A 13,277-nucleotide genomic window follows, 5' to 3' on the forward strand; every position below is an offset into this window, starting at 1 on the left:
CCTCAGCTTATGCTTAAAACTATAGGGAGACCTTTTACATTATAAGGTTATAATTAGGCCTAACAACTTAACCCAAACTTAAATTTAATTGCTATTTATTTTTAAATAGATGATCAACACTCAACTTAATAAATAAATAAATAAATTGTATGCAAACATGTAAATTGCATATAATGCAGTTTTTTAAATTAACTTATAAATAATAAAACTATTTGTTAATTTGTTAAAATATATTCAATTACACAATGGCTGTCATAGCATGTTTCATAACAGATTAATTTAAACATGCTGTACATTAAGTAATTAAGATAAAAAGTAAAATATAATGAGTATATGGTGTAATATTTCACAAAATGCTCCTCTCTAGACTTCATTTCTCTAGTGAACTAACGAGCTGTGGACACTGATGACTTGCTCAGGTAAATTAAATGCTACGTGACATTTTATTTCCACGCTGTATTGTTGATGTCTTTCCACGGTTGAAACACTGATTGAGCAATTGCATGAGCCATGAGATGTTCAGTCATGTTTATTCGTGTTAAAACTAGTAGTACAGAGGAAGGAATGACCGCGTTCACTCGCGCTCCGCTCTGCATAAATCAGCGGGGCGTCACGGCTCAGACACAGGAACCGGAGCTGATCGCGGCCACTCTAGTCAGTGCTTGTGTTGGGATTATACCAGCACATTTCTGAACCGTCCCAGAAGCGGCTCTCTAAGGCGTTTATACAGCGATCTGTCATGCCACAAAAAAAAAAAAACTGTATTCATGCGATACACATGCGTACCGAACCAAAAGACCCGTACCAAAACGGTTCGGTATGAATACACGTACCGTTACACCCCTATTAGGTCTGTTTGACACTGCATGCACCAGCATAACTACAACAGCACTTTATGCATTCAGTATTTATGCTGCATCTCTGCAGAAAACGGTCATTTTTGAGTCATTGTTTGATTTTTCATTTAATAATACACTTAAATTCAGGAGTGAGCCATTGGGAATTATTGCAAACTGTGATGAAATAATAGTTAGATTTTAAAGGCACAATATGTAAGATGTTAATAAATCATTAGCTCATCCATGAACATGATTTCTGCCCGAGTCCCTTCGGATTGCATCGGCTGTGGGGATGAAGACGACAACTCCCATGATTCCACACGGCGTCATCAAACTACGCCTTAGTACATAGTTTATCAACTCATTCTAACTCTGGTTTCCAAATATAAAGCCAACCTGATTGACAAGTTGAGGGCTCAAGTGAATAAAAATCAGCATTGATAATCTCTTTAAGACACTGGAATTAAATTATCAGTACATTCATGAACTGTGCCCACTGTAAACCATTTCTTGTGCTGCTCATCTGTATTCTTGAATTGGTTGTAGGCTCCTCGTGCCAAAATGAACCAGCAGCGCTCGAGACGATTCCGGGCATCTAAAGAAGGAGCGGAGCTTACAGAGGAGAAAAGCAAAATGAGAGAAGAAGTTATTCAAAGAGGTGAGAGACGCTGCACCACTTTTAACCAACACAGCATCCACTAAAGTTTAAGTTGCATATAAACACTAAATGAGCACTAAAAATTTGATTTAGTCTTTGTGACATGTTCTAGTTTCACGACTCAATTGATGTTTCTCTTATTAGGTGGTTACCTGCCACCTGAGGAAATAAAAGAACATTTTGACAGTAACTGTATCACCCCTGTAAGTGTTCAAAAGTTTTGGATGGTTTGGTGAAGTTATGTGTCCTCTGATTATGTTCAGGTCAAACATCATCTACATGTTCTCCACTCTGTTTCTTTGTTTATAATTTACGGATTGCAGGAAATCTCTGTCTGTGTTTTTGTTAGATGTAATGAATGGCTTTCCTGTTGTGTGTAGGGGACTGAGTTCATGGATAATTTGGCCAAATGTTTGCGATATTACATTGCAGACAGACTGACCAATGACCCTGGATGGCACAATATCACAGTAGGTCATACGACTCCTCAAATTGACTGTAGAATTTGGAGTTTTTATTCTGCTGTGGGACATAATCAATAAATAACTACTTTGTCCTGCAGGTTTTCTTGTCAGATGCCAGTGTTCCCGGAGAAGGAGAGCATAAAATTATGGATTTCATCAGGAGACAGAGAGGTAGAGCTGAGAACTTCTTTTGAAATATTGCTTTGATTTGATGTGATTTATTAATTGAAGCCTTTTCCTTTTGTGTTTGGTTTTAATTGAACAATGTAACATTTTCTTGTGACAGATAGGATAAGCCTAATAATGTCTAATAAATGGGACTAGCAAAGAACTTCGCTGGTCTAATGTATAATTTTGGGTCGTTTTCTTTTCCAGCTCAGCCAAATCATGACCCAAACACACATCACTGTCATTGTGGAGCTGATGGTAAAGTGAATTTTTTTTTTTTCAAATTTTTATAATGTTGAATTTGGCCACCTAGTTTAGACTTCTGAAAGTGAATCCTTAAGTGCTTATTTCCATGTTTCATTGTTTTGATTTCAACAATAAATCAAAATTAACTTCTTAAAGGATGTTACTGTTCTTATAAATGGCCCTTTCCATTTTTTTTTCTTCTTGCTCAATAGCTGTTTCACTTTTCTCAGTGCAATAGTAAATTTGGCACAATTTAAGTTTCCATTTCGACTTTAAGCCACACAGCATAATGAATGTTGTGGACTGGTTTTGAGAGGGAATTATTAAATCTGTCTGGTTTTGTTAGTATGTATAAGGGGATCTGATGCACAGCATTATGTCTGTAGTATTAGTCCACTTAGTGGTTGAATGAGGAAATGTATGTTGCATTTGATTAGGCTGGAGAGTAGATACTTCAAAATATGAATCTGGCTGAAAGCTTCTATTATTTACATTTATGAAGAACATCGACTGCATGTTTATGTAATATCAGCGTTTTATCTTTGTACTTTCTGGAGTCACCATTCTCTAAAACTTTTCTGGCTGAAAAGTATTATGAACTGGCCATTTTAAAACAAGAATTCAGTTCACTTAACTTTTTATAATTACAGGTTTAATTCTATATTTTTCCTCCCCCCAGCTGATTTGATCATGTTGGGTTTGGCGACACATGAAGCCAACTTTACCATTATAAGAGAAGAGTTCAAACCCAATAAACCCAGACCTTGCGCCCTGTGTGGACAGATGGGCCACGAGATCAAAGACTGTCAGGGACTGGCCCGAGAAAAACAGGGCGAGGTAACAGATTCATCCTCTCCATTCATCAGCCCAGAGCTTCACCTCAACTTTGTGTGAAATTGTTTTGTGTGTTCTGTCTCAGCATGATGAATTTGCAGACACAGTTCCAGTATCAGAACAGGAGTTCATATTCATCCGACTGGCTGTGTTACGAGAGGTTTGTTCAACTTTAAAGAAATGGTTCACTCAGAAATGAAAACTTACTAAAAATATACTCAGGTTTAGGCCATCCAAGATGTAGATGAGTTTGTTTTTTATCCAAACAGATTTGGAGAAATTTAGCATACAAAATATCACAGTAATCCACATGTATCCAGTCCCATCAATTAACATCTTGTGATGCAAAAGGCTGCGTGATTGTAATAAATCGATCAATACAACGTTTTTAACTTTAAACCGTCGCTTTGGGCTAAACACCAGTCCATAATCCATGATGGCCTGAGGGCGAGTAAATTGAGCAAACTTTAATTTTTGGGTGAATTATTCCTTTTTAAAAGTGTTTTATATTTTTAACATTATATTAGTCCGATTATTATTAGTTTAAACTAGATTTTCACATTTTTGTAAGGAAATTGTTTGTCGCCATAAATCTTCGGTATTGTGAATGGTTGCTCAGATGTTTGGAAAACGTAATATGTATATTTATCTGAAAATGTTTGTCTGTGTATGATGTTTTTATTTCTCTGCAGTATCTAGAGAAGGAGTTAACAATGGCCAGCCTGCCGTTCCCATTTGACTTCGAGCGGAGTGTCGACGACTGGGTGTTCATGTGTTTCTTTGTGGGAAACGACTTCTTGCCCCACTTACCGTCTCTTGAGATCAGGTACACTCACAGAAGCTGCATTATTTAGTCTGTCGTTTCAGTGTGCTCTACAGTGAGTTCTGACTCTAGTTTGTCTTCAAACAGAGAGGGCGCCATTGATCGTCTGGTTGGCATCTACAAAGATGTTGTGCATAAGACCGGGGTGAATATTTCCATGTCCATATATCCCATGCATGCTTGAAGTCAACATGAAATGGTTTTAATCTATTATATTCAATTGCATGACTTGATTTTATCCGTTTGTAATTGATTGAAGGGAGAAATGTATAAATAAGCTCTCTTTTTCATGCTTGAAGTCAACATGAAATGGTTTTAATCTATTATATTCAATGGCATGACTTGATTTTATCCGTTTGTAATTGATTGAAGGGAGAAATGTATAAATAAGCTCTCTTTTTCTCTCTATAGGGCTACTTAACAGAAAACGGCTTTGTCAATCTCGAGCGAGTCGAGCTCATTATGCAAGCCGTAGGGGTGGCGGAGGACAACATCTTCAAAAAGCGCAAAGATGATGATGTGAGGCCACACAATAAATGTTGTTTGCTGTCAACTCGGCACAGAGGAGGGCTTGTGACCTCTGACTCTTTACGCCGATGATTATGATACAGAAATGTGCACTTCATTAGGCTCATCATGGCCTTTTATTTCTTGCAGGAGAGTTTTAAACGGAGAATGAAGGAAAAGAAGAAACGGATGAAAGTGAGTTCTAAACCGTTTTGGAAGCAATTAAAATGTGGAGAGGTTTTACAATAATTCCTTTTGAAATGTTTAACACGCATACATCTTTTGAGAGTTTCTTTAAAACACAGTTCCTTTGAGAGACGGTGAGTTGAATTCATTCACAAGGTCATCACAATTTAGCTGACAGTGGCTGAATAGTTTGTATCTTGACCCTGCAAAATAATGCGTCCACTCAGAATGTATGTGCATTTTTATCATGCAAATAACACCTATTTGAAGTTAGCCTAACAGGAGTAGAAGGGCAGTTTTTTTAAAAGCAGATTTTTAAAAAATGAATTGGATTCTGAAGCTCAGAATAAAAAAAAAACTTTAAATTAGATATTTGAAAAACAACTCTGATCAAAATTAGAGAACACGTATAGATACCTCCAAGTTATTGGTGTTAATCTGGCACCTGGTGCTAATTTCCTGAGATGACGAGCAGCATTCCTCCAATTTTCACTGAGATTGTAAAATGGCAGGCTGCTTTAAGTTGACTGAAAGTCTGTGACCGGAGGCGGTCCAGTTGAATGCCAAAGGGATGACCTTTCAGCCATTGCAAGAGAAGCTGGTCATTCCAAAACTGATTTCTAGAATATTGCAGCTCTACGATGACAATTCATTCAAGTCCCCCAAAAAGGCTGGTCGTCCACAAAAGACAAATGCACGAGAGGACAGGATAAGGCGGAGGCTCTCAATAGGGAATCGGTTCAACACTGCAGCTGGAATTGCTCACCAGTTAAACGCTGAGAAGGGTAAGGATCGGTTTAAGTGAAGTCGGACTGAAAATGCACTCTACAGTGACAAAGCCTCTCATCAGCAGAAAGAATCAAAAGGCTAAGCTCACCTTTGCTGAAGAGCATGTTGTTGACAGAGGAGAACTGGTCCAAAGTTCACTTTAGTGATGAGAGCAAGTTTCATTTATGTCAGATGGGAAACATTGTTCATCGTCAAACTGGGGAAAGACTAAAGCCAGAGTGCGTAAAGAAGTCAGTGGAGGAGGAAGTGTCATGGTTTGGGGGATGTTTTCTGCAGCAGGAGTTGGGCCTCTTATACAGATGCATGACCGAGTGAATGCAAATGTTTATCAGAACCTCCTTCAGCAACATGCGGTTCCTTCACTGCAAGTATCTCCCAATCAGCCTGCAATTTTCATACAAGACCGAAACGGATAAAGCAGTTCATTGAAGCGAAGAACATTGAAATAATGAAATGGCCGACCCAGTGTCCTCATCTAAATCCGATTAAAATCCCTAAAAACTCCTTGGCGACAAAGTCAAGGCTAAGAAATCCACTACGGATACCAAACTATGGAAGAGAGTGGGAAGAAGAGTTGACCAAGATCACACCCAGCTCAGTGTGAGAAACTAGTGATATCCTGCGGCCCCAGTTGTGCTGAAATCATTCAAAGCAGGGGCCTCTACACTTCCTACTAATTTCTGACGGCTGTAACCCTGTGTTTTACACAAAATAAAGGTTTTTGGTGAATTGGATACTTTGTCAAACATGTTGGTAGAGCAGTGGTAATTTAGCTGACAGTGGCTGAATAGTTTGTATCTTGGCCCTGCAAATTCATACATTACTCAAAATGAATGTGCGTTTATATCATGCGAATAACACCGATTTTATGGTAGTGATTTGCAGGACTGGATGATACAGCTGAATAGCTTTTTTTTTTTTTGGTGCACAAAGATTTTTGTAAATCAAATTTAAATTTATATAAACCATTACAAGAAATTTTTATAAAATTCAGCAGTATATACTTGCATATTTTGCTAAGTTGCTTTAAAATCGTGAAATATTTATTCGTAATTAAGCGTCTTGAAATTGAATGTAGAACTTTCATTATGGTAAAACTAGACCGAAGTATCTAATGAATGTGTTGTGTGAATTGCTCTCTTCACAGGCGGAGCAGGGTCCATCGTTTGTCCCTGGTGGTCAGTTTGCCCCTCAGGCTCTGGGTGGCAGAGACCGACCCATGGCGGTGCAGAACGCCAGACAAACTGCATATGAAATGAGGATGAAGGGAAATCAGCGCAATCAGGTCTGTCTTCACTGTCTTTGTAATTTGTTAATATGAAGCACAGTAAATCAACATGAGTGCAATAGTGATCGCCCACCTTTGTCTTAGTGCTGGAACTATTTTGCTCTTTCGTCTTCTCCCTAGACATAGAAATACAAGATTATGTACTTTAATTTCCTTTCTAGCAATGAACTACAAAGGAATGCGAATGATGTAATTGAATAAAAAAAAATGATGGAACAATGTAATATTCATATTTTTACGTCATCAAATAAATGCATTCCTGATGAGCAGAAGAGACTACTTTCACAAACATTAAAAAGTTCTGCAATAAATTCATTGAACAGAATTGCACCAACTTGTGGCTTCTGCCGCAGCATGTCATTGTTTGATCAACCTCTGACCTTTTTCAATGTATTTTTGTAGTGAAAGAATCATACGTTGTTAAAATCGCATTCTTTATGGAGAACATAAATGGGATTTTTGCTGGAAGAACTCTGCTGTACTGTATTGCTGCTTATTTTGTCACGTTGGTTGAACATTGGTCGAATCGGTTGTTTCTGATTCTTTTTCAGGAAGCAGCTCAGTCCTTGAGAGCCATGATGAGAAATGGAAAGGCATGTATCTTTTTCTCTTGCTCCTGCTCTTTGTAAAATGTTGTTGTTGATGTTTTTTAACGGCTTTAGCTTTGACACTCTCTGTGACCTCCGAATATGATTGTCATTGATTTAGTGTGTCCTTCCTCTCAGAGTCCTGCTGGAGGCAGTGACGATGTGGATAGTCGTGGTGTGAAACGTAAAGCAGAGGACAGTGACAGTGAACCGGAACCAGAAGATAACGTCAGGTAATAACACAACACTAGAGATTGGCCACAGTGCTAGGAGTAGTAGTCCAATAGCCAACTAGTCAAAATCATTTTTGGAAACACTTTATAAATAAGGTCCCATTAATGAATGCATTAACTAAAAATGAGCAAAGCATTTATTACAGTATTTATTAATCTTTGTTAACCTTAATAAAAAATACTACTGTTCATTCATTATTGCATATTAACTCGGGTCCATTAAATATTGTTAAAAGATACTTCAAATTTTAGTAATGTATTGATATATGTTGAAATTGACATTTAACGAAGATTAATAAATGTTGAAGGTAATGGTAATGAAAGTAATGTTAACAAATGGAACCTTATTGTAAAAATACATATAGATTTTTTTTATTTTAAATATAAATATATATATATATGCTTTAGAGCATTGCATCAAATCAGATAGTCCAACTTGAGACTTTAGCATTGTTTAATAAATGCTTTAGTTAAATTATATACAATATAATTTTTTTTATTGTTAGTTTGTCAACAAATGGAACCTTATTTATTGTAAACTATTATTTAAATGTTTATTCATTTATTTTTTATTCTTTAGAGCTTCTTTAGAACTTGGAAGGAAATTCTCTTAACTAGTTGATTTTTAAAATATTTTTGCACATCCCTACACAAATATCTATGTGAATCCTGAAGGAGTCTCTCACTGATGCGTCTCTGTACCACCAGTGATTAATACGGCAAATGTTTCAGTGATTAGCTTTCCAACGCGGTCTAAATCGATTGAGTTCAATTGGTATTCATGGAGGTTTTCCGTGTCCCATGTGGGACGCTGTAGAGGTTACACTAGACAGATGCAGCTCATCCTTGATTATGTGAGCTGCATTTCCAGAGCATGTTAAAACATCCTGACCAGCGCTAAGGATGAAAACAAGTTTCCCGTCACCTCTTAATGGAGCCCGTCAAAGTGGGAAATTCTCATAGGCGTGCATATGCATATAAGTGAACTCGCTTGGGTTTTGCACCGGAGAGCTTGGTCTCGTTTTAATGAATTCAGGCCTATCTTTGGAGAAAACGACCAACTGAGAGGTGTATGTATCTGTGAATGTGTTTCACAGGTTATGGGAGGAGGGCTGGAAACAGCGTTACTACAAAACCAAATTTGATGTGGACGCGACGGATGATGAGTTTCGTAAGAAAGTGGTGCAGTCGTACGTGGAGGGCCTGTGCTGGGTGCTCAGGTACTACTATCAGGTAAGTCACTGGTACACACACCTGAACTAAGTTTTACAGTCTTTCAATTAGTGGTTGATCAATTATTTTTCATAATGTCTTCCATTAATTGAATATTTCGCACAGTTACTTTTGTATCATTGAGATACAATTGTAGTTTTTAATGATATTTTATTTATAGTTGGATTTTTGTCGTCATCGTTATTTATTTTTATTTTTATGTCTATATAATTACTTCGAGTATGCATTTTTTTCAGGGTTATTTTAGTACATCGACCTAAACTTTTTTTTTTTAAGTTTTTTTACATGTGTTTGTGTGATAACTAAATTTAGTTGATTAAAATGATTGTGCTCTAATTCCATGCTAAATCACTTGCTTGTGGTTTTGCAAAATTGAAATGCTCACTTTATAAGAATATAACAGTAAAATGTAAACGTGTACTGACTAGTTGATAATGAAATTCATTTGTGTTTATTGATTTTAGAATTTATCAACTAGTTGATGTAGACTTAATTATTAGTTTTGCTACAGCTAGATATGACTGTCTAAAAGTTTTGTAATTAAGACCATACATGCAACATACAATGCTGTGCAGTAATTTTTTTTTTATGTTTATGAAAGGTGTTATATTCAGAAAGGCTGCATTAATTTGATTTAAAAAAAAAAAAAGAGTAAAACACTAATATTGTGTAATATTATTACAATTTAACAAATATGAATTATTAATTTCTTTGCAAAAAGTTTAATTGATTCAACTGTTGGAAGCTTATTTTTATCAGCCATTACTCCAATCAGTATGTTTCTTAATATTTTTGTGGGAACAATGGTATTTTTTTTTATAAAGTTTGAAAGAACAGCATTTATTTGAAATAGAAATGGTTGTAACGTTATAAATGTTTTTACTGTCACTTTTAATCAGTTTAATGCATCCTCGCTGAATAAAAGTGTTAATTTCCACAAAAAAAATCCCTTTGGTTTTATTGCACTTTTGCTAAAGTCTCAGGCCTTAACCTGGTTGATTCACAGTTAGTTAGTGTCGGGAGATGATGTGCATTTCCTACCTTATGTTTTAACTCCCTTGAATTATGAATCAGAAATGAACCGTTTCCGCATTCAGCGGATCCAGGAAATGTTGATTGATATCTTCCGCTTTATCTGTTGGTTCACCAGCTCTAGGATCAAACAGCTTTGCGCTGTGTTTGCGCTGCTCTTTGAGCCGGTTCGTGTTATCTAGTTGAGTTTTAATGCAGGGTCTTGATCTTTAGCTTGAAATTCAGTCATTAGAGTTCCGTTCTCTCCAGCAGATCTCCAGTTGATTAGAGTTCTGTGTGCAGGGATTTGTCCGCAGTAATTGGAGCTCTATATATATGCACGGCCTGCGCTCGCTCCATGTGCTCGGTGGATGAGAGCCGTCCCACGGGAACCACTGAGCAGATTCATTATGGAGTCTCACTGCTGCATGAGATGTTTGCTCCCTTCTGCCACACATTCGCTTATTTGCACGCACACACAGACAGACACTGCCAAATGGTAGCTGAGAGGAAGCATTACTGCAGAGTGTGTTCAAGGGGCAGATCTCTACATGCCTTTTATTTACCCACATTAGGGTGTCTATTTTTTTCATTTGAGGGGTCACGGGTATAATTTCTATTGCATGGGTTTCTTGCACCTTTTTGCCTCTTGACTGAATGTTAATTTGAATACGGGAAATTAATTGATTGGTTGACGCTATAAAGGAAGCTGCTGTCACTGCCGCTCCAAAGAGATGCGTTCTCACTCATTTGGAAATTTGAGCCGATTAATCTTAAATTAACACACACGCACATATACACACACACACACACATATAAAATTTTCTCTGAAATTAAAAGGGATTTTCCCCCAGAGGGCTCGTCATAGATTCCATAAATTCATTAATATTATATAAATATTTCAGTAAATGCAAGATATTGCAAGAGCTTATCTTTTTTTTAAAGTATCAGTATTTAGTAATAAACTATATTATCGCCCAGCCATAATATTTAGTTGAATATATAATACATCCAACTTTATCTGCATACAATGCTTACGTTAAGTGTTATGTAATATATAGAAAATCTCAAGTGCTTAATTTCTTTATATCGATGCAAAATATATGTAATTATATTATCGCTCCGCTACATGTGACTAAGGCATAAAGATATTAATATTATAAACGTTAACATCATGATTTTCTGTCTCTGTCCAGCTGCTTTGAAACCGTGCGTTGTGAAAGGCGCTATACAAATAAAATGTACTCATAAATATTTATATATTTATTAATAAACAATATTTACGTACATATATTGTTTATGTAAAATGCCACACTGGGACTTTTGTAAGAACTGATTTTCAGATATAATTTAATTCAACCTTAGTAAAACAAGAAATGCAGATATTAACACATTTGTCCTTTTTATTTTTTTTTCTTGGTGCATTTTTTTTTTTTTCCTGCTTATGCATGTACAAGCCCAAAAAACTTATCCAAACACATCTACTTAAAATTAGGGATGCACCGTATCGGTATCGGCCCGATACTGGTCTCCTGTACTCGTACTCCTTAAAATGCCCCGATACCAAACGCTGATACCACCCAGCATGTGATAAGCGCCATATTCAGACAAAGAAACGCCAACAACAGACAGCAGAAAGGAGTTAAGGATGTCTACTACGAAATATATGTATGCAATGAATGTAATGTTAAACATTCAGTATTAACACCTGTATAGCTGGTGTGCGCAAGCTGATAAACAAAACGCGCTGAGTGGATTGAGTGCGTGGCGGCGCAGATGCGCGAGCTTGTCGAGTGAATATATCTTTCTCACGGACATCACTGGAAAGTTTGTAGTTCTGTCGGATACGTCAAAAACAAGTAAGTAAAACAATGCACAAGTTACTTAACAGTAGGGAGAGAGTGAGAGAGAAAGCGAGCGCGCTGTCAATTCTGTTGTGTGATCTTTGACGTTCACTCACTTAGCACACGCATCATTTGGATTAAAACTAAATCGTAAGATTTAGTGAATCGTAAGGGGCATTCACTATAAACAATTTATTTTCAACCTTAGGCATACACGACTTTCTGGCGAAAGTCAATCTAGCAGCCTGTGTGAAATGCGCTAGGCTGTACTATTCTGCACCAGTACAAATACGTGCACGCGTTGCGCGTGTTTTGCTTGCTTGAGTGTTTCTGCATTATATGAGTGACTTTGGAATATAAATCGCAGAATGTTTCAGTTGAAAAAACGCGACTTCTATTTCTGAAAATATCACAGTTAGGAGATTTATAACGAGTGGTTCCCTGCATTATTACAGCAGAGCGCGTGATTACAGCACTAAGCCGCTGCAATGGAGCAGCTCTAATGCTATTAAAGATGTACCATAGAGCAAAAAAGGGAACAGTGAAAGTAACAAAAACTTGTAAAATACATTTTAATGGCAATAATTAAGTGTGAAAATAACCGAAGGATATACAGTGAAACCAAAAATTATTCCGAGACCAGATATAATTTGAGATTTTTTTTTTACTAGTGGGTGCAAACTGGGAAAAAAAATTTAAGTTGAGGTTTTCATGAAGCTGGATGACAGCATACCCAGGAGACTACAGACTGTCGTTAAGGCTAAGGGTTGCCCAACAAAGTATTCATAGTTGTGTAAATACTGTCATACTAACAGCTGTCTGAATAATTTTTGGTTGATTGTAATCTATTACATACCTTTCTATCAAAATTATCTAACATTATCCAGATGAATTTGTTTAACGGAGTTCTTGTCATATTTTATTACCATTTTATAAACTATAGCGAATCAACTGATAATGTGAGATGTTGAAGGTGTCTGAATAAATTTTGGTTTGACTGCATCTATTTGAGAAATGAAGTTAACCAACTAACATTATACATACTCTTTTGGTTTCTGTACCCAATATTAAAAAAATGTACAAATGCAATAAAAATATTGGTATCGGTACTCTGTATCGGCAAGTACCAAAAATAAAAGTATCGGTATCGGGTGAGTACTGGAAAAAGTGGTATCGGTGCATCCCTAATTAGTGGGGTTGTCACTAAAAATTATATTGGCAATTGAGTAAGCAGACAATTATGTTGATACATACGGATACATTTTTGCAAAAATTCATGAAAATAGACTTGAATAGGTGTGTTAAATGTCAAAATTTAAACCATCATAATACCATAATTTGACTGAAACTGCACCAAACACATAACACAGACCACAACAGTAAGCCTATTTTCAGGCGCTGCATAATATCATTGCACCTGCTGCACCCAAAGTTCCTTGATAATTACGCCGGAATGAGAGTATAGTTCCTAGCCATATCGGCCTAGAAAATCCCAACTTCTCATTTTCGGTCGGTCTTAGTACACGATGTAACTACAGAAGAGTCAAGTTTTAAATAGGAAAAATAT

At 36.6% G+C, this 13,277-nt stretch overlaps 1 protein-coding gene across 2 annotated transcripts in view; it reads left to right on the forward strand.

Moving 5' to 3' along the window:
- Positions 1-13,277, forward strand: part of LOC107559134 (5'-3' exoribonuclease 2-like) — a 41,954-nt gene that overhangs the window by 6,775 nt on the left and 21,902 nt on the right. For both annotated transcript variants that reach the window (XM_016242869.1, XM_016242870.1), the window contains exons 4-18: positions 1,386-1,497; positions 1,642-1,700; positions 1,878-1,967; positions 2,060-2,132; positions 2,337-2,387; positions 3,055-3,212; positions 3,295-3,369; positions 3,902-4,035; positions 4,120-4,177; positions 4,444-4,551; positions 4,690-4,734; positions 6,662-6,799; positions 7,354-7,395; positions 7,528-7,622; positions 8,720-8,855. In XM_016242869.1, coding sequence (XP_016098355.1) covers positions 1,386-1,497; positions 1,642-1,700; positions 1,878-1,967; positions 2,060-2,132; positions 2,337-2,387; positions 3,055-3,212; positions 3,295-3,369; positions 3,902-4,035; positions 4,120-4,177; positions 4,444-4,551; positions 4,690-4,734; positions 6,662-6,799; positions 7,354-7,395; positions 7,528-7,622; positions 8,720-8,855 — 1,374 coding nt within the window. The remainder of the gene's footprint in view (positions 1-1,385; positions 1,498-1,641; positions 1,701-1,877; positions 1,968-2,059; positions 2,133-2,336; positions 2,388-3,054; positions 3,213-3,294; positions 3,370-3,901; positions 4,036-4,119; positions 4,178-4,443; positions 4,552-4,689; positions 4,735-6,661; positions 6,800-7,353; positions 7,396-7,527; positions 7,623-8,719; positions 8,856-13,277) is intronic.

This window comes from Sinocyclocheilus grahami, unplaced genomic scaffold (assembly GCF_001515645.1).
Source record: "Sinocyclocheilus grahami isolate Dianchi unplaced genomic scaffold, SAMN03320097.WGS_v1.1 scaffold674.1, whole genome shotgun sequence".
Lineage (NCBI taxonomy): Eukaryota > Metazoa > Chordata > Actinopteri > Cypriniformes > Cyprinidae > Sinocyclocheilus > Sinocyclocheilus grahami.